Below are 22,335 nucleotides of genomic sequence, written 5' to 3' on the forward strand. Positions count from 1 at the left end.
CCTAATTGCATTTGTATTAAACCAGGGGCCATCAAAACAGCACCCCTTTATAAACTGTATTTTTTATTAATATACCCCTTTATAAACTGTATTTTTTATTAATATACCCCTTTATAAACTGTATTTGTATTAAACCAGGAGCCATCAAAACAGCATACCCCTTTATAAACTGTATTTTTATTAATATACCCCTTTATAAACTGTATTTTTATTAAACCAGGGGCCATCAAAGAAGCATACCCTTCACAAACACTGGTATGCAGTTTTGACAAAGTAGGCTAAATTGACAGACCCCGCTATAAAACTCAACTTCCGGTATGCTATTCTGACAAAGTATGCTACATCGACAGAACACCGGCTCTTAGAGTCGGCTCATTCGCGAATCGCGAACGACCCATCAAAAGCTCATTCGCGAACGAGTCGATCCATCATCACTAACGCTCATTCGCGAACGACCCATCATCACTAACGTTCATGAATTGCGAACGACCCATCATAACGCATAGTCGGACAGGACAGGACACAGAAGGAACAACACAAGCCTGTCAGTCAACGAGAGACAGGTATGGCGACGAGCCCAAATAAATCCAAGTAGGCTAGTTCCCCACAGCAACATTTTTTTTTTAAATGCGTGTACAATGTTTCATGTTTCTGTTACAATACAATGTATTGTATTAAGTGTCCATTTGATTATAATATTCAGATTTATCATAAATAATTGAACATGCATATGTATTTTAAGTTCCGTTAAAGAGGGGTAGAGGTGGGGTCACATTTGAGCATTTCAAATTTAATTTTACTTGAAAGTAACGCAATAGTTACTTTCTTAAGTAACTAGTTACTTTTAAAATTTGTAACTGAGTAACTAATTTAGTTACTTTTTGGAAGAAGTAACTAGTAACTGTAACTAATTACTTTTTAAAAGTAACTTGCCCAACACTGCTCATTTATCAATCTTGTGTCGAAACGGGCGTATATGTTGGCGTAAGATTATGCTTACACTCCTCTCACCGCCTGATTTATGAAGCTGTGCGTACCTTTGAAATTCAGGTGTACGCAACACCTGCCTCTTGATAAATGCCGCAGCTGAAAACGATCGTCATTAGATTAACACGCCCCTATATATTCACGTCTCCGCCTCCTCCACTCCCTCATTTTACGCCATGGACACACGGAAGACGGCAAAGAGGAGAAACTTCTCCGGTGGAAATCCAGTTTAAATCGCTGGTTGGTTGAGCAAATTACCTCACAATGCATTATTTTACAGCACGTGTTTTGAAACTATTAGCGTTGAATTTCGCATGACGTCACATATAATGGGGTGTACAATAGTGATGATGATGTGAATAATTGCATGACAATTTGTAATATTTTTCTTATTAGTAGCCTATTATGATTTTGATTATTAATGACGCTTATTGTTATTTAGAAGAAGAATGTCTTTGTTATTATTATTATTTGTATTATTATTATTATTTAAAAGAAGAAGAATGTCATTTTAATTATTTTGTCACTCTGAATTATTTTTTGGTCGTTTCCATTACAGATTTGCGCAAATGTTTTGCGCTATTATCTAAATATCGATAAAAAAACTATTGCGAAATGACGCCGTTTCCATTAACCGATGTTATGCAACTAAAACGTCCTTTTTTCTCGCGCGATAAGTCATTCCAAAAATCACGGCAACGGACGTTGGTTTATATAATATCACAGCCACCGCATTAGACATTATTATTATTAATGGAAGGAGACGTACGTGTTATCCAAGCATTATGGCAGGGAAAGAACCTTATAGGCTACTCCGAACGATATATAAGGAGTTTCTGGGTGTTTCCCCTCATTTCTGCTCTGAGGTTTTGATTGTGACATTTCTTTGAGGTTTAGAATCCAGTAGGCTAATTATTGTTTATTTTATGAATTTAATAAAGAACTCTGTCTCCTATTCCAAACGATCCATGTAGGCTACTTTTGTGTCCATTCGTTTTTCCTTTTTAAACCCGTAATTGAAAAACTAAAAATTAACGGTTGTCTTTTTAAAACGCAAAGTTGAACACCAAAAGTTTAATTTAAACTGGCTACACCAACTGCTGCGCAAAAAAAGTAAATATCGACGAATTTTCAGATTTTTGTTTAATGACTTTTTGCCCCTTTATTAAACATGTAAAATATACACAAATTAATATGGAAAACATGTCGATTTTACTGGTTTTCTAAGGCAAAATTAGAATCTGGAATTTATATTTTCCCGCAGTGCTGAATGAGAAGAGCCAATATTAAACTATTGTTTTCTAAGTCGGCTAAGATCTCCATCTCCGCTGTTCAGATGCGCTTTTAGAGAGAAATGCACCTTTCATACGGATTACTTAATCAGAACAAAATGTATTAGCTTTCGATTCGAATTTGTTCGATTTAAAGTGGACATTTCAAGCTTTAGCCTATAGGCTTTATTTTGTTTCAGTTCTTGCGCTCCAGTTCACGGAGATCATGAAACGTGCCTGATCTGTTTTACTTTACTTTACAAAAGCACAACGTTTTCTTGTTATTGTTTAAACAAATAAAAGTAGTTACAAATAATGTATTATTATTATCTGTATGACCAGAAATGATAGAGTATTTTAAATTGTTTCACTGTTGATAGGAAAAAGTGTTCGCGCGCGCGCCTCCGTGCCATCTAGTGCGCGTTCCACACTCCGCTCCACAAACCCTTGGATATGCGTCAAAATCTTGTGTTTATTTGTGATAATCTTAGTCCCATTTGACGAATTGCTTTGTTCCTTTTTTGGATAAAAGCGTCTTCTAAATATAGCCTAGTAATAATGATGATAATTATTATTATTTGCGTACACGGACCCCAAACACACCGCGTCTTCTAAGTCAGGTGACTGTAAATGCGCAAAAACTGTTTCCATTGCAGTTTTGCGAAAATATTCCTTTTTCGAATTGCCTGAAAAACCACCTCATGCGAGCGTAAACTTTTTTGCGATAAACGCAAGTTTTTGCGAAATTGACGTGTTTCCATTGGCCGTGTTTTCAATTCGCAATTTCAATTTGCGCAATTTGAAGGGTAATGGAAACGCGGCTGAAAGCCTTTCATTACTGAACCCAGTCCGTGCGCACATGCTTAACTTACAAAAATAAACACTGAAGTTTATAATTTCTATGTTGTTGTTTTTCTACAGTGGGTCATAATATATCATATCTTTAGTTTGTCAGTGCGTTTTGTGGTGTTAGGAATTGTTTTTCTGCGCATTTCAGCACTAACTCAAAACGTGCGTACATGTACACCACCTCCTGAGCTGGCGTAGGATTTGAGCGTGCCGTACGCCAACGTCCATATTGATAAATCGCAAAGTCACCGTGGTTTTGGGTATACGCCAGGTGTACGCTGGAAATTTGGTGTACGCACTTTTCATAAATGAGGGCCAATAACACTAATTACAAGTTGTGGGAAGAAGACATGAGGGCGCAGGTCCATGAAGGAACTTTAGAGGCTGAAAAAGCAACACAACACAACAAAAGCAAGTACTGACACAGCTAGCTCTGAATATGCCACAATAATGGGAAAAAATAGTATCTCATTCAAATAACGGTGTAGCGGTTTTCTGCAGACAGTTGTACAGACAAATAACAGTAATTGATTTGGGGTCAGAATGTTGTCCTTTAAAAACATGTAATTTCATGGACATAATCTTAAATAAAAATAAATTACACACATTTCTCAATAACATCCCCTTTACTTGACAATATGTGCCTCCAAGGGTATGTTTACACGACAGCAATACGCTTAAAACTGAGAAGATTTTCTTTTGAGTTTTCTGCGTACAGACGACATCATTGTCAAAACCATCCCCATTTACAGTACCCGGATCCGCGGACACGACTGAAAACACTGTATTCTGCTGCCAGGCCACTAGATGGCGATGAAACACTGTGACTAAACACGTAATGTGCATGACGTCATTGTCTTCAGAGATTCACGTTTTTGTTCTTTAAAAAACTTGCACTTTAAAACCCGTTTTCATAAGTTTGTGTTTTAGGAGAATCTCAAATTTGTGAGAGTTTAGGACAGACATATATCACTATTACAAAGTATTCACACTACTAGTAATAACATTATAAAACAATATATTAATATTGTAGACTAGATATAACACCATAACATGTTGTCTTTGTTACTTCTGTTATTTTTGTATGAGTGCAAACAATGGTGACTATTACTGCATCTGTTAACTGATCATAAACATCTGTCAGCTTGCTGGTGTTTTCCTTTCCCCGCTATCTATCAAACTGAGCCCTACAAATAACGATAAGCATGATAATGGATAGCTGGTTCCTCTCATCTGCTCCACAACACCCTGTTACGGCCTCAGCTAGCGCCTCTGTGCTGCCGGTCTCTGAGCTGCGAGGTGAAGGTGGAACATGTTGTTTCTTGGCAGGCCCACTGGCGAGGCCCCTGAGCTCAGTAAGATCAGTACGATCTCATGTGCAAATGTCTTGTCTAAATGTAGCGTAGCTCCATTACCGTTTAGCTCTGGCTTTACTTCTCTTTCTCCTCGCTGCTATCTGCGCTTGAGTTTGCAGATCTGCGTTTTCTCAGATGTGTTACTCACAATCTGTACCTGTAGCAGGATATGGTGCAATGATGTTTTGTGTCTTTAAAACACAACATACATGCACACTAAGTATTAAGAAAGAACACGATCAGTTCAGCGGGGACCAAACTGAACTCTCAGAGAGCAAAAAATGGCTCCTGCAGGTGAAGAGTGACTTTATCAGGAACTGTGACATTATAACAGTTTAAATCGAATTCAAATCGGAGACAAAACGATCTGTCATGAGGAACCCCAGTGGGAAAATAACCACTGTACTTTTTTCTGGGATCAGTTTTCTTTTTCTCCAGAACTTCACATGGTGACGCTTGTGACACAAAATCATATCTGAGATAGAGACGGCATCATCTTGAATATGACACTGCAAGAGACACAAGTGTACAAGGAAACATCAGCTAAATGATCCCATTTTAATGCAAAATGCAGTTTCATTTAGAGATTTTCATGGGCAATCCTTCTCAAAACACCCTCCAATGGCAGGGGAGGCAACGTTAATTTTGGACGCTGGTTCAAAGTCTTCTGTGTACTAAATTAAACTGTTTTGATATTGAGACTCATTCAGGATCTGTTGATGAGTCATTCTGAGGATGCTGTGCCATTTGACAATGTGCTTTTTTATCACATATTATAATACAAGATAATAACAATCTGTGACATTTCTCTTTTAAAACACTTTTTGTGCCAAATACTACCAAAATATTGTGTGGTTAAAAGTCAGTGTGGGAGTGGTTATTAATGACCTGAGCTAATAACTATATTTGCACCACACCTTTATAATTGCATTCTTGTGCTTTGTGATAAATACAGCTTTTAATCTGATCACTGTCAAGAGTGACCAATGCCAATATAAGTGTAACCATAATGAAATGCTGACGAAGACTGTAAGAGAAACTTACGATGAACCATGCTGTTAAAAATACTTTTTTTTTTTTTAAAGGCATAATTTGAAATATTGCAGCATAACAGGCTTGAATAAAAAGTGCAGGGACAAAGACTGTATTTTCTCAGTAAAATACATTTTATAAACACACAGACAGTGAATTTTTTCATTTGAATAAAAGCAAAATGTAGGTGGAATTTGTTTAGTTTACATTTAAAACCCAATACAAGTTTGTGGTTATGAATTTTCCTGTTAATGATATGATTCAGTCATGTTTCCTGAGACTGACCCAGATGGACACACGAGGGTTTATATTCATTGTTGTAATGTAGCTTGTGTTTCTGTCTGGACTCATCTGACTGTATATATAAGCTAATCATGGCCTGTTCTGTTACCCAGGTGGTGTGCAAAGAGTGCCTAGTGGTGCGGGTGAGTACATGCAGTTTGCTCAGCATACAGCGTGTGACACTGCAGGTCTGGCTTATGTCCTGGGCTTCGGATACATTAGTCCCCATGAGCCGTCATAGCAGTTTATTATGTTATGTGGGCTTTTCTCCAGCAGGGGGAGATGTAGGACTGTATTTCAACGCAAGACTAACAGTTGTCAGGCGGATAACTGAATTTAGTTTATAATGCCAAAAAAAAAAAGAAAAGTTTTTAATGTGGTTTGGTGAGGTGAGAGAAGCAGACACGAGAGCAAATGTTTAATTCTGTATTTATGCTAATATCCGAAAGCAGCTCCTTTAAATAATATTTCATCATTACAAAAGTGGCCAAAAAAACTATTCACATGGTGGTTTATAAAATTACACTCCAGAAAGCTAATTTATAGATTAATCAACTAACACTATATTTGATAATGCTCAGTTTGAAAGATTCAGGACTGAATTAAATGTCAATCAAGGCTATAGCCTAGTCAATTTATATGTCTCAATATTTTTAAGTCACAAAGCTTGAATCATATAGTGAGGAAAAACGTCAACATAAAAGTATCATAATTCACAAAATGAACAAACACGTTTATATGAAAAGTGTCCCTGTCTATATCAGTAGAGTGTTTTAAAGTGGCTCAGACCGGTATATAAAGGGTGGCGTCCTTTAATAAGTGAATCTATCATTCCCTATCAAGATCTTTGTTTATTTGCTCTGCTGAAGATGAATTAACAATACATGCTAGATCTGGCAACAGTTGTATGCTCCTCAGTCTCTCTTCAGGCCTTTTTTGGTTTTTCTCATGAAAACGGTCATAGAGGGAGTACCGTTCAACCCCAGACACTCCATGTTTAACTTGATAGTTGCCACGTTTTTTTAGAATCACCCTCTGAAGAATATTCAGGAATTAAAGACAAAATTCACAGCCCGAAGTTGTATAGTCTCTACAGTCAGGGAAAATACAAAATGTTCAGAAAACATAATCCACAGGACAATTATGTCAGGTTTTCTGGAAGAAAGAAAGACGCGTGTGAAATGTGGAAGGCACAAAACACACTGGCAAAGAAACTGAGCAAAAGGAGGAGAATATAAAGTGGAGGAATCAGGAGAAGGGAGAGCGGGCGAGAGATAATGAGCGGCCTCCACGTGGAGAGGACGAAAACATAAATAAAGAAGAGAGCAAAGAGTCCTGACAAATACATGACTTTTTTTAAATTACGTGCATTTCTTGGATGTATCACTAGAGGGCAGTGTAAAATCGCTTGTGACCTGAAACATCACTGTCCTCACATGTGTGATTTCAAGAAGAAAACCCCTGATGAGTGTGAGGAGGTTTTTCACACTGAGAGGTCAAACAGTTAATGTCCGACCCAAGACTAAACGATTGCCAAGCACACGCACCATGGTGATTCCTCTGTACTATAGTCTGGTACAGTACCATGATATTACCATCTGATATTACGTGTAGTCTCCCACAATACTTTCGGTGTATGGGTAAAAAAAAGTCCTGTTTCTACAAACTCAACATAGTTTTACTGTAGCAACACCTTGTAATCTGTAAAAAGCAAAAAATAAACATTTTCAATCTCCCACTAAATAAAACCCAGGCTTTCTCAGATGATAAATGGGAATGAAAATAAGCGTGGGACACACATGCATCCCAAGTACAGTTTACACACAAACAACAAACAAATAAACATGTGAACTTTTGTGGTACATATGCTGGAATATTACCAATACCCTTAAGCTATGTCATAGGCAACTATATTGGACATGTGTTTACAGGTCCTGGTGTATGGTAAATATTATTAGTCCATCATTAAGGACAAAAACTAATGAAAGACTTTCCAAAGTCAAAGTCATGCTGGATGTGTCTTCCTCCTGCTGGTTTAGGCCCATATTATGGAAGCACTGGAGCATCTGGGATCGGAACTGGTGTGTTACCTGGAGCCAAACCTCTGAAAGCCCCTGGTAAGATGAACGTTTCTAAGTGCCTTTGCTGCGGATTACAAACCAAGTTTACTTGCACAAAGATATTTTGGAATTATTTGGTTATTTGGTGTATTAACATGTTTACGTGACTGCCATAAGCAGCATATGCCTGTTAATAGGAATTCTTGGTTAATGTAAACACCTTAAAGTCCCCCTGTGGTTAATCATTTTACCCCTTAAAACTCATCTTTGATCACCAAAAATACATATTTAAACGTTTCCTTATTGTAAAAAAAAAAAATCATGTCTTAAAATAGCTTTAATGTAACTCGACACCCTTGCCTCATTTAGTATACGCGGTATGAGGCATTTATATAGCGCTTTCATATATTGATCTGATTGGTTACAAGGTAGTGTGTGACGTCAGAAACACCAGCGATTTCACACCGTGTGTTTGAGACTGTCTTTGGTTCACTGCAGTTTTAAGCAGAAAATACTCAGCAATGCTGTCCACTTATGAACTTACACATGGTTTGTCTTAATAAAGATAAAAGACACCACAGACATTTAAACAACATTAAAAGCTGGATTTTCACCACAGGGGGACTTTAAGAATGCACAAGACCCACAGTATTGTAATGTGAATGTAAACATGTGCATGTTTGCTGCAGGTGTAGGTGGAGTTGGCGGGGCAGGAGGTGTTCCTGGACTCATACCTGGAGCAGGTGAGCTGTCATGCAAATCCACATTACTCGATCCCTGATCACTTTTGCAGAGCGCTAACAATAATAATACTACTAAGGTCATGGGTTCCCAGGGAATATGTGAACCTATAAAATGCATGTTTTAAATGCAGTGTAAGTCACTTTGGATTAAAAAAATAATAATTATGCCATACGCATTAACAGCTGTAAGTCAAATGGTTTTGGAAGGGTCTGAGTTTTTTTACACTTTTATTTTTGTTGCTGGTATGTCCCTCCATAGACGGGTGACGGTAGGAGACAGATCTAAGCATCAGTGCCTTCCCACATAGCAACAGGCCCAGATCCGGCCCACATCTGGCACATGTGGAAAACTGATCCGGCCCACATGCAGCGTGGAATGACGGCCGTTGGGCGGCTCACTCCTGTTTGCCAGATCTGGGCCACGAGCAGGCCATAGCAATGCCACATGTCAGCTAAGAGCAAAGAAATAAACCACAACTGGGCCTTATCTGAGCCACAAAATATGTGTATATTATATATGGAGTCATCTCAGCCTTAATAAGCCTGTTAACAAGCAGCGTCACTGAAGGAAAGACAAGCAGAAACACAAGAACGACAACTAACTTCCAGCCACAGCCTTAGATGAAATCAACTGAAGATGAAAACAATACATAAATATCTCAGCAGAGGAGGATTAAACAACTCCACAAACAGCATTACCAGCTTCACTTACTAACCAGACTGACTTTATTTCTGTTAGACGTCTACAGAAGTTAAGAATGAACAGGGTTTAACTCTCATGTGTTTCATTTGAAGTCACCATACCAGTGATTAGAGTTTACTTAAGTTGGGCTCTTAACTCTTATTATAACTGTAGTCTTTTTTCACTGCTATGACAGTCTGTGTTTACAAAGTTTCTGGCAAACAGGAGTGAGCCGCCCAAGGGCCGTCATTCCACGCCTCATGTGGGCCAGATCATCTTTCCACATGTGCCAGATGTGGGCCGGATCTGGGCCGTCACAATGTTGCTATGTGGGTTGGACAAGATGTCTTACACAAAGGTGTCAGAGTGAAGAGTATGTCACCATAGCCTGGATCAATTACTAAGGAGCATTAAAGAGACGACAAGACCCTGTTGTAGTGCACACATCTCTACGGCTGAGCAGTTATTGAGATGTGGTCTGTCATCACGGTCCTGGCTGGCCTGCATGGCATTTTCATTCATGTAGTGTTAAAGTGATGGGCTGGCTTGCAAGACAAGGAGCTGTCTTTGCTAGATGGTGTTCTTTCATCCAGGCTGAAATGTCTACTACAGATGGTACTCAACCAGAATGCCTATTACCGCCGCGCCAGCCACCGCGGCAAAACTACCGCGGTAAAAATAATCCAGTCGCATTTCAAAGTCATTCGCGAAATGACCGCCAGGTGGCGCAGAGGGACATTGTGCAAAACAGCAGCTATTGCCGTATTTTGAAATGTAAGCGGGGTTAATGTCAATTAACAGATGAAATAGGCTACTATAGAACATTGTTTAGGACAGAAAAATAGAATAATAATTTAAAAATAGAGACGAGAACAATATAGCCTTTATTTCATATTGTAGCCTAGACGTCGGTGGGCGACATAAGCCTATTGCCCGTTGGGAGCAGCGTGATAAAAAAATAATAATAACAAAAATAACGAACAAAAATAAATTAGGTGCAAAGAAGCTGATTATTTGTTTACTACTCTATTGAGGAATGAGACGGATGATGAGCGCTTCTCTGGAACAGATTGGATAAACCGGGCATTTCTAAATGAGTAAATTCATGGCCGAGTGGTAGAACTTACGTACCGGTAATTTGGATGACACGGGTTCGAATCCCGAACAAACAAAGATTATTGTACATTTTATATTAGCCTATTAATGCATGTCATAGCCTATTATTAATGCAGACAATCAAACAAACAAAAAAATTGTTTATACAGGATAGCCTTTTTTTTTGGTTCCTATAAAGAGTTTGTAAAACATAGTTTTAAGCAAGGTGCGATTTGCCAGGGGGGACGGGGATTTCCTTCTGGTCTAAACGTCCCTGCTTCTGCTGAATTATTTTAATCCCCCCTCCCTCCACAGTAATCAATGCTATAAATTACTTCACCAATAGACCATTTAAAATATATAATGTAAAGATATGCAACAGGCACGTTTAAACGACAAACAATAAAATCAGAACCAGTTTCAGTTCATGGTTCCAGTGCCTTAATGAATGCACGGCTTTCAAAATGTCACAAAGCGTTTTGAGATTATTTTGAATGAAATATTGAAGTTTATAATTAAGTATTTTGGCACACCAGGCCGAGTGGCGCTATCCATTGTTCTAAAGTCGGGTTTTATTCTGGCATGTTGAATAGTGTTCGGCAGACGTGGCGGCGCGTTCGTTTGGATTTATTTTTCTCATAACAGACAGCTAAAATAACTTAGGCCCTTTAGGCTACTCCGTAGTTGTTTTAGTCATACAGATCAGAGTAGAGTAGCCTACATCGTTCAAACCTTCAAAAATGAACCGAAAGCCACTTTCCTCCGCTCAGTCACGATAAGAAATCGGCTATGTCTAAAGCCTTTAAATGTCTAAATATTTAATAAATGTTATCTGATTAGGTAATCCGTATGAAACCGAGAGGTGCAGAGGATCTACTCAAACTGTGAGCGCTTCCCAATGATGAACGGACAAGGGTGAAAATCTCGCTATAATTAAATGTAGTCTAGGCTAAATCGCCTTGAATTAAATTGTAAAAATAGATCCGATAATTTATTTGTCGAAATGTTGCGATATTGTTTCATTTAAGTTCATAATTATTATATAAATGTTATTTAGTTTAGCAGCAGCAAGCACTGTGGTTCGAGATTTATATATAAAAAAATAATAATAGCTATTCACAAATCGCGCACCCTGGTTGTAACGATCCAAAGATCCCCGTGGAATTTAACATTGAGTTGAACATTGTATTCATGACAACAAATGAGCATGCGTTTGAACAAATGAACATGCGTTTGTATTTAGGTTTGCTTGGAAAAAGCTGGCCCAAACCGAGGTAGTGTTTTATTTCTTCAATTATTGAAATAATTAAATGTTTATTAATAAACTTTTATGACAGATATATTAGCCTATTAGCCTACATGTAGCCTAAATAATTTAATTATTTAATTATCAACACTTTACTAGCCTAATGCTATGTCTAGAATTAAGTGTGAATTGCGACTTCTCTTTATTTTAAGTCGGTCTCAGACTCAGATAGCCTGTGGGGGGTTGGGGGTTCAGGAGGTGTTAATGTTCTGTCTTTCATATGCAGAGCGAGCCTGATGACCAGGCAAAGGCAAAATACTTTTAAAGATAAATCTCTCGATGTGTCCAAATGTAGGCCCTTAAATTATAAATATTGTAGTTTTATGTAGCCTATTGTATTTAAAGAAGTTTCACACACACTTTCAGTTGAAGTGTTCAATCCAAGTGTTCAATCCATTTCGCGCGCAGTGCAGGGAGACTAAATAAACTAAAATAAAAGAGATCCAGCGTGAGAGAAGCAAAGAAAATCTTAATTTATGTTGCTTTGAACTATTTTCGTTTTGTAGACTATCCTACTGTTTTAATTGTTTATTTAGCTGCAATTTCTTTGGCAATACAGATTTAAAATGTCGCAAGAATAAGATTCTGTTTCTTACTTAGAAAATAAACTCTAACTCGATGCAACCCTGTTTTAAATAAATAAACTGCCCCCGACACTTTATTTAAACTTTGAAATGTCCAGGATCTGTTTTTAAAAATTTCTTCCTTTGCTATTGCGGGTATCAATTGTCAGTCATCTCAATTTCGTGGATGATTCACAAAACAATAATTTAGCAGATTAAAGATAGCTTCGTCATTTTCATTTTCTGACACGATCGGCTGATAATCTTCCTTCATCTGTTTTACCACATTTCAATCCTTCTCAATGAGCCGCGGCGCGGCGGCAGATTACGCAATAGAGAGAATAAACTGACACTTTTCAAAGTCTGCGATTGTAGTGCCTCTTAGCGGTCAAAGGCAGCAAATACACCCCCGCAATTTTACCGCCGCGGGAACGGCGGCGGTAAAAGTCTCATTCTGGTTGAGTACCATCTGTAGGTAAGCCTAGATCTGTGCAGCCACACTAGGATGGTCAGACTGGGACGATAAGATGAGCTGCATGTCATTGATGTTGGACAAATCCTTCAATGGGGAAAACAGGTCTCTGGGATGTTGTGTATATCAGGAATAGGAGAGGGCCAAGCATCGAACCCTGAAGTACCCCAGTCCCAATGGATGGTCAATGTAATTTAGACTTCCCTTCAAGATACCACAAATGATCTACTTGTGAGGCAGGACTCAAAGCAGAGGAGTGCAGCTCCTGTGATGCAGAGTATCGAGAGGATAGGTAGGATTGTCCTGGGTTTTTTTTTGTCAAGATTTAAAATTTATTTTATATTGCAAATGTGACATTTTACATTAAGATTCAGCAAACCACACAGTACCAAAATATCTCGTACAACAGTGCAGTGACTGCTTTGGTAGCAAACCAATGGTATATTTGTTTCCTAGTAATCTGAACACCAGACATCAAGTGTAAGAATAGTGTAGGAAATGACATCAGTTGTGATGTCCTCCACACGTACAGCCTTGATTCTGTAATGTGACAAACACTCCCAATGCCAATTTCTCTCAAAAGAGTGAACACACACTTGAAATAGCTATCGGACTGTTGTTAAAGACATTGAGATCATCTTGTTGCAGGTGGAGGGTATCCCGCAGGTGTTGGAACTGGAGCTAAACCACCTAAACCAGGTAGCAAAATGCTAACTATACTCAAACACATCCATGTTCCACAACATAACGCCACAGTGTATTTCAAAAGCATTGCCAAGTTAATTTTCAGAGATTTCCCCCAAGAACAAATGTACTCCCCATGGCTATAGATTTATTATTTAACTGCACATTTTCTCCACTCGTAGAGGATATAAGGAAGTGCAAATAACAAATACTGAATGTTCTCTGTTGTGTGTGCTAAGATTGTGCGGAGTATATTTACCATCTTCTTCTATTAACAGGCTACGGCTCTTTGGGCACAGGATATGCACAGCCAGGTGAGGCCCAGCATTAATGGGACAAAGAATGATTGAGGAGAATAGTTATATTTTCAATCAACAGAAACCAGTGCTTGTACGCACCACACTGCCAATTATATGCTATTCTGTTAACAATACCAGCAAGGATTTTCCAGTACCAGCTGGTCTTATGACATGATGTCCGTTCTCTTTTGACACCAGAATCCTCCTGTCCTTCCCATTACACACATACATTACACATATACACACTTCTGTATTCACTCTCTCTCTCTCTATCGTACACACACACACACACACACACTGCAGCGAGGCTGGGATCATGGATTTGTCTGCATTAATCCTGTGAGCCCTCGTGTGATTTGGTGTCACTGTGTTCCTTCTAGCACCATCCTTTCAGAACATATTACCCAAATGTGCTTCTCTGATTATGCAAAGACACAGCATCGAGCAAACCCGGCAAAAGCCATCTGTCAGGATACTTGCTGTAGAGAAGAGTCACAACTAAACTTCTCTGATGTTTCTCCTGAGAAACAGGCAGAAATACTCTCACACTTTCAGAAGAGATCTCAACAATCTCAATCTTCGTTTACATTTGCATAGTTTACTTCGATTACTAATTATTATCTTAATCTATATTTATCCCACCCTTTTGATAAATACTGTGTCTTAGATAAACTGAGTTGCAGAACCAAATCTTTGAATCTTTCCTTCCTACAGGCGGTGCAGTTCCAGGAGGATATGGAGGATATCCACAAGCATATCCAGGTAGATTTTTATAGAAATAATCCCTGGATAAATTCATATTGCATCTCCTACAGTGGTTCGGCACTTGAATGAGGTTTATTATAAACTGTACAATCACAGCTCTGTTCATGATAACCATAATAATTTGAACACTCAGAATTATTTAGGTAATAATAGAGAACATTCCCGGCTGTTCTGAAACAGGAATGGGACTGTGGATACACTACATTGCAGGCAGAGGAGTAACAGAAAGAGAGCCTGGACATTTACTCTAGTTTCTCGGGAGTAGTAGACCAGGACTTCTATGATCCTTCACTTCGGAAGTCTAGAAAAATGCCATACATTTAGGATTGGTTTATAATAATTACAAGGTAAACACAGTTTTGAAGGGTCTAGATTTTTCCTCTCATGCTGGGCTTTCATTATTTTAGACTTACTAACATAACAAATAATATATAAAGAAAGCAAAATAACTGTTATTGAGCAATATGTATAATTTAACCTCGTTTCAAGCAAAGAAAACATGTGATAGATGCAGTTCCCACCAAACGTTAGTTGATCATGTTAGTAGTCAAAGTGTGCTAGGACACCCGAGTGAACTTGAGGACAGGTTACTTAATACATCTACTAAAATCACCAAAACACAGATGATTTAAACACACAGAACAAAAATGATGAAGAAAAGTGAAGTTCGTAGAAGAACAGTGCAGAAACACACGCTTGCTTTTTAAGTATATCTTTACGTCCCAGTACTTATACGTATGCTTGTCAGTACCTGATACTTGATACCATAAATTAAACAAGGTAGCACTTTATTTTACAGTCCGGTTCCCCATGTACATACGATGTACTTGGTAATTACAATAAGTGGGTAATAACTTTACTAGCCCTTAACCCAACCCATGTAGTTACCTTATATTACCCAGTACTTTCTTGGGTAAGTGCAAGTACTGTAAAATAAAGTCCAACCTTAAACAATATAGCCTGACAGATAATAAGCTAAAAAGAGCCATTGTTCATTACGGAAGGACATGTAGACATTGACCCACTGAAATCGGCTTGTTATGAAAAGTGTGGGTTGAAGTGCAAATATCATGCAAAGTGTATACATTTGCATTTTGACCATAATGTCAGTCTCAGGGCCTGCGTTTCTCACGCTCAAGCTGCTGTCATATACGACGCGCTATTACGTGTTCTTCATTATATAATCGCAACGTGGAGATGCTCGGTGGGTTTGTTATTATTTCCATCCAGATGCTCTTGGTCACAGCTGGTCATTAATCTCCAGCTGGAACAAACAGTAATCCTGACACTCTTCTTATGGCTGACTCACCGTTCCTGCACGCATCTATTTCACACCGTTATTCTTCAGAGACAATGACACGCAATCCCTCATGAACGGCTCATAATAATGTAATGATTTCTTGTGTTTTAGGAGGATATGGAGCAGGACTGTCACCACAACAAGGTACAAGCTCTTCCAAACCCCAAACACATGCACAAGAGGTTACAGTATGAGCTCTAGTTGTTGGACCTTACCTCAAAACAATGGGTTTCCAGTCCTGCTCCTGCAGTTCAGCTCCGGCTTGCCTCAACACACCCGCCTGCAGCTTCCAGTAAGACCCTGATGAGCTGGTCCAGGTGTGTTAACTGGGGTTGGAGCTGAACTATGCAGGACAGTGGCCCTCCAGGAGCAGGACTGGACACCCTGTTCTACACTATACAAATACAATACATTACAATCTTCCAGCAAACCAGTAAAACAAGTGGCACTATATTCCAAGCCTTCTGAACTCATACAACAGCTTTGTACTGTACATTCAGTTTAAAAGCTTATCACGCTAGTTTTGATGTCAGTGTATTTTTTTCAAGAAAATGACAATATGGGCTTTTTTTGTTATTATATTTAAATTGGAGTTTAGAGACCATGTGCGAAAAGGAGCTTTTGATAAATTGTAATGTTACCGCTACATTACAGTCTTGATGCTATAGTGTGTGTGGGGAACACAGCATGAAATGATCTTGCACTTTTTTCCCACAGCCAAAGCAGCCAAATACGGAGGTGGACTGCCGGGATTCCTGGGAGGAGGTTATCGAGGTACGTCAGAATGATCCGAGTCTGCAGGCAACTGATGAGACGGATTTAATCCCTGCCGCCACATAATCACTGATTTCTCATAATCACTGCTCTCATTTCTGATGTCCTCAACTAAACGTTCTGATCCTAAATCACACCAAACACTGGCCTACTTCTTCAAAAGTTTGGATTTACACGATTCAGCGAACATACGCGAGTTTATAAAACAGAGCATGAAGAAGTCGAGATGCTGGATGAGGATCATTCCAAACTCACATTCAGTTCTGACTCCATTCAGACTCAAATTTCCAGATTTCTGATGGATAAAAAGTCCCATTCAAAAGTTTGGTAACACATTACAATAAGATTGTTACGGCTAGGCAGGGACAAAGAGAGGCCAGGATCTAATCCAAACCGGTAAGGAAGATGACAATCCAAAGATAAGAACATAAACACAACAGCTTCACAGCAACATCGGGAGGAAAGAACACTGAAAAACAGGTGTAACGAGACTAACAAGACACAGGTGTGAGTAATCAATCACTATGGAAACGAACAAGGCATCTATGGAAACAAAGAAAAACTGGAACTAAACAAAGGTAGTGAAACCGCAGGACAATAGGAACAGAAAATATACTTCAAAATTAAAGTCTGTAAACACAAAACACAGAGGAACATTGTGAAATACATTTGTTACATTAATCTTTGTTAATGTTAATGCAGCTGTTCATTGATAGATCTTGGAAATCAACAAATGGAAAAAGTGTTACCGAATCTTGTTTCAGCCACAAAGCATCTTGTCGTTTCCCGTTTCAAGGGTTAGAAATCCTCGCGTCGTATCTTCAGAACCCAAATGAAGTAGTTTGTAGTATTTGATGTACGCTGAGGTCTTGTCTCACTTGTGCTGTTGTTCTACAGGCGGAGCGGGCTGCCAAGGAAAATACTGCGGGAGGAGAAGAAAGTAAACGATCTCTTGAGATGTGAAGTGACCTCAAGAAACATGGTGCTACTGCATGCTCTAGAATGTACTTTTGATACTCAAACAAACAATCCCATCATGCACAAGTGTTATGTTTTGATAGTAAATATTTGTAACAAATCCAAATCCAGATCCATAAAACGTCTAGTTTTGTGGCATTAATTCCAGTCCTGATTGTTTATGGCACATTCCATCATGTTACTGTTTCCGGTTGTAGGACTGCATATGTAACCGGGTTCATTAGCTGCCAATGCTTTTGTGTTGTGTAACTGTAAACGTTTTAAGCGCCGACCTCTTCGTTTTGGAGCTCTGACACAGTCACGATCTAGCTCTCTAGACTCTTAAAGTAAGGGCATTTCTGGCCAACGTGCGTAGTATCTTGCCCGCACAAGATTTTGTAACGCCCCTGCCGTGAAAGCATTGAGCTCCAGGAGTCCTGTCATACTGCTGATTAAACTCTGGGTGGAAAGACTTCACATCTGGCCGTGCTTCAGCTTAGCAGTTTGCTTGTTATGTTTGACCCTTCACCAGCTTTCTGTGCAGATGAGCCTTACAATTACAGTCTACGATGGGTACATCCCCTCCAAAAAAGAAGTTATATTTTGCATAAAGAAATTGAAGCCTATTTTTAGTTTCCAAAAACTTTTTATAGTAATGCGTTGTACTTTTGAGGGGTTTTGTTTTATAATCATTATTAACTATTATGCTCAATGGTAATGTTATATTCTCATTACTGTTCTTGAGGAGTTTTGAGATTCGCCTCTAGATGATTAGTGAGTGTCTTTTGATTTGAGACACTCCACCCATGTGTGTTTATAAGTAGGCGGGGAAATGTGTGCGAACGCATTTAAATACATTATGCTACGAGAGCTTTGTGGATGTCAGAGCCCTGACTGCCCTGATCGCAACATTCAGTCCTGCACACTGTGTGAAGTATGAGGAGCAGAAGTGAACGCCGGCTTGTGTCTAATATACGTCACCTTGTGGAAATCTATGTTGGTATCTGTCTGGTGAAGGGAACAAATTGAAAGTAAACGTGTAAAATAGTCATCATTATGTACATTATGTATGTTTAAACCTGGAAGTTTAACAGATGTGCTTATGTTTTTCCCTGGACCCGGGGACTACAGGTGCTTCCATCATTTGACCAAGAATGTGTTTCTTTAATCATTGTGTATTCACATAGAATTAGTTTATTATATACATATAAAATATACATAAATCATATGCTTACAGTAGGTTGGATCATTATAAACAGGTTACTTTGCCTTATGTTGTTTGTTTTGCACCATTTGAACTTGACATGTTGACCAATTATCAAGTTTGTACACATCATATGACAATATTTTTTTTAATTATTATTTGCTTTAAATAGCGTGTGCATTGTAGTCACTATGGAACTTGCAAAACTGTGTGTGATATTTTAAGATGTGAGCGACTGTGTGTTTGTGTGTGTGTGTGTGTGTGTGTGTGTGTGTAGGTTATGTACGTAAATCCCCCCAAAGTGTGTGCGTGTCCGTCCCAAAAGCCTCACTAGCCAATGTATTATCAAACATATAATGTGTCAATTTTTGCCATATTTGGCTGATACTGTTTTTCGATCCATCTGGAGAGACACTTTATCATGTATTAATATACCTGGTGCTGTATTTGACCTGCCTGTGAGCCCTACCAGGTCTTCTCTATTGTGCCGTAGGATTTCCATCTTATTTAAATAAAGGGGCGGGGCTATTGCACTTTTTCCACAACCTATATTCTGACTAGTTCCCGGAAATCCCGGCATTTTACCTGCTCTAGTGAAAAATTAAATAAAATATTTTAAATAAAAAAACAAGCGTCTCTTGGTATGCATGATTGTGTCAAATATAAATACTTTCTTTATTTAATTAATAAATTATTTTTCTTTTCTTGAAGCATACTAAAGCAATGAGCCCCAAGAAGCCTTGGCCTACAGTGCTATTAGGAGAACTAAGGGATGTCGCATCATGCCTAAAACCCCCTCATCTGTTCTCAAACCAGAGCGTCACAGGATTATTACTTTTATATTAAACCGCTAACATACACCTCCAGGCTTCCATAAAATAAACATGAGGTCACAGGTGTGTGTTTATACCCAGATAGCAAACTGACATCGAATCAATGTGGAAACAACGTTTCTCGTGACATTGAAACAACATCGTTTTGCTCATCGAATTAACGTTGAATCAACGTCAGACACGCTATTCAACCGCATTTCAATGTTGAATCGATGTTTTATTTTCGGTGTAATAACGTTCTGATTGAACGTAACTGTTGATTCAACGTTGAAATTTGATTGATGATTGATACTAACCTTTACAACTAAAAATCAACGTTGAATCGACATCGGTCTGCTATCTGGGTAGAGTATTTTACAATATGTTCTCCTTAAAACTGCAGTGAACCAAAGACCAAACAGTTTGAAATCGCTGGTGTTTCTGACGTCACAAAGTACTTGTAACCAATCAGATCAACGTGTGATCGTCAACTACTGGATCTCTGAGCTGAGGGAGTGAGTGGAGGCGGGGCTCATTTGCATATTCATAGAACCGCTTATACTAAATGAGGCAAGGGTGTCGAGTTACATTCAAGATATTTTAAGACATGAAGCAATTTTATTCAAGGAAATGTTTAAAGTTCAGTTGAATGACTTTACATTAAATGGGGAAAAAATTGTATTGATTACATAAACAGTTGCTGTGTTCTTTCTATGAAGTGTATATTATAGTGTTATAATATGACATTTTATAAAATAAAAATGGGTTATACTTTATTTTAAAGTGCCATTGGTGTAATTATACAAATACTGGGTAATATTAATTGACAACATGTACTTACTATATAATTAGTGTTAGGGTCAGTTAATTATGCATATTTTACTATTGTGCATGTAAGATGTGTAATAGAGACACTGTAAAAAAAGTGTTACCTAAACAATTGTTTAAAAAAATATTTTTGTATTCAGCCTATCGGCTACATGTAGCCTAGGCTATTAATAAAACAAAATAGCCATGGTCATTATTGTCCTTGAAATTATTTAAAGTTTTTAAATCAAAGTGTAACTCCTTTTATTTTAATCAGCGTCACTCACAAAGTATCTATATAAAAAATGATTGACTATGACCTCATTCCAGGGCGATTGTGAACGCGCATGCGCAGACAACTCCTATTATTTTCCAGGGATAGTGTTCAGTTGGCCCGTTCTCCCGGAATCCTACTACGGCGAAGGCTGTGTTCTCACACTCTGTGTGTGTGTGTGTGTGTCTGAAGTTACTCGGGAAGCGCCCAGGCTCGTCGTCAACATCCCACAACGCGCCAGCGGACTCACGCACTTAAAGCTTCTAGCTAATCAGACAGTAGCGTAACGCGTGCGTCTGTAATATTCATGAGGCGCGCACCTTTCCCGTAGTGTGTTAGTTAGACTGGCGGCAGTCTGGCAGCAGCTGGCCGCATTTCTCCAGTGAGTCTGATCGCAGAGGGAGTTTCTGTTGCGGTCCGAGGCTTGAATGAGGTTGATGCTGCTCTGTTGCACCTGGAAGGACGAACGCATGGGAGAGGAGGAAGGTTAGTGTGCCTGTGTGTGTGTGTGTGTGTGTGTGTGTGTGTGTGTGTGTGTGTGTGTGTGTGTGTCTGTGTGTCATGATAATAAAGAGTGCGCATCTTCTTCAGCAGAGCTCGCGCGGGTGCTGATGCTGCCTCTGCCTGCACGCGCACAACAATCTTAATTTCACTCAATACGCCACTAACTGTCCGCTTTAACGTGTGTGCTAGAATTAACTATTAAGAAAACACTCACACACTTGCGTTCTGGTGAGGGTTTTCCCGCACTGTTCTGCTGCAGCTGCAACACACACACACACACACACACACACACACACACACACACACACACACACACGTACGTTCATTTCTTTCTTACTTACAGAAGTTGTTTATAGATGTATCAGGGTTGTTTATATTGATACACAAACCCCATTATTATATTTTACTTGGATTTTAAAATGTAGTATTGAGATTTTCAAAAAACATCATGCGTCTCTCTGTCTTAATGAACTATGTCTACTACACTAAACTATAACTGGGTCATTCTTCATTTGTGGTGGCAAGTGGTGTCCCTCTACTTTACAACAGTTGAAATGAACTTTAAATACCAATAAATTATAAAATGTTTTCATTTTTGTATTCTGTAAGATAAACACAATTTGTGCACTATTAATAGATAACTTTTAGTTTTAAAATACATATTTAATTGAGTTTGAGAGATTGCATTTATAACAAAATATGTATGTTCCCACCATATCTCAGAGAGATATCATGGAATTTAATTACAACAATATAAAAATTTTAACAAAAAAAAGTGGTTATATTATGAATATAGTTTTTATTTAACATGTACAATTGTATTAAATTGTTTAAAAATATATATATTTTGTAATATTCACGAAAAAAGTAGTGTTCCCCAAATTCATGTCTGTGGTGTTACATCAATGGATGTTGCCCCTTTAAGAAAAGGGGGAAATCTGTTTGGACTACTTCCTGTGTGTAAAGGTCATTGCAGGTGCTGGTTGATCTGAGGGGTGCATGGTGAGTACATTCTTTCTTATGGATTTTCTTAAAGTTAGCTAAAATCCTGACAATTTCATGTGTCACACTTTATTAGTGTCCGTGGTGTTATGTTGATAACTTGCAGATTTTACATATTTTAATCAAAAGATTGATAAATGCATACTTATTAATATTTCTAGAATGTCCTCTGATCTTGAAATCATCATGATGGCAGCCTCCATTTTAGAAAAGTCTGGATTTAGGCTAATTTGTCTGTGGTGTTACTGTCTGTGGT

At 38.5% G+C, this 22,335-nt stretch overlaps 2 protein-coding genes across 9 annotated transcripts in view; both read left to right on the forward strand.

Annotated features, from left to right (window-relative positions):
* The window catches only part of elna (elastin a), an 80,046-nt gene extending 60,745 nt beyond the window's left edge, over positions 1 to 19,301 (forward strand). For all 7 annotated transcript variants that reach the window (XM_079611545.1, XM_079611548.1, XM_079611550.1 and 4 more), the window contains 9 exons: positions 5,890 to 5,919; positions 7,816 to 7,893; positions 8,526 to 8,579; positions 13,346 to 13,396; positions 13,660 to 13,695; positions 14,395 to 14,442; positions 15,857 to 15,889; positions 16,463 to 16,519; positions 17,417 to 19,301. In XM_079611545.1, coding sequence (XP_079467671.1) covers positions 5,890 to 5,919; positions 7,816 to 7,893; positions 8,526 to 8,579; positions 13,346 to 13,396; positions 13,660 to 13,695; positions 14,395 to 14,442; positions 15,857 to 15,889; positions 16,463 to 16,519; positions 17,417 to 17,463 — 434 coding nt within the window. In that variant the 3' untranslated portion in view covers positions 17,464 to 19,301. The remainder of the gene's footprint in view (positions 1 to 5,889; positions 5,920 to 7,815; positions 7,894 to 8,525; positions 8,580 to 13,345; positions 13,397 to 13,659; positions 13,696 to 14,394; positions 14,443 to 15,856; positions 15,890 to 16,462; positions 16,520 to 17,416) is intronic.
* A 1,413-nt stretch (positions 19,302 to 20,714) lies between these two features.
* limk1a (LIM domain kinase 1a) overlaps positions 20,715 to 22,335 on the forward strand; it is a 73,278-nt gene continuing 71,657 nt past the window's right edge. For both annotated transcript variants that reach the window (XR_013797475.1, XM_079611554.1), the window contains exon 1: positions 20,715 to 21,059. Coding sequence is in view for 1 of the 2 variants with exons in the window: in XM_079611554.1 (XP_079467680.1) it covers positions 21,002 to 21,059 (58 nt within the window). In the remaining variant the exon portion in view is untranslated. The remainder of the gene's footprint in view (positions 21,060 to 22,335) is intronic.

The sequence above is a fragment of the Phoxinus phoxinus genome, assembly GCF_949152265.1.
Source record: "Phoxinus phoxinus genome assembly, chromosome: 4".
Taxonomy (NCBI): domain Eukaryota; kingdom Metazoa; phylum Chordata; class Actinopteri; order Cypriniformes; family Leuciscidae; genus Phoxinus; species Phoxinus phoxinus.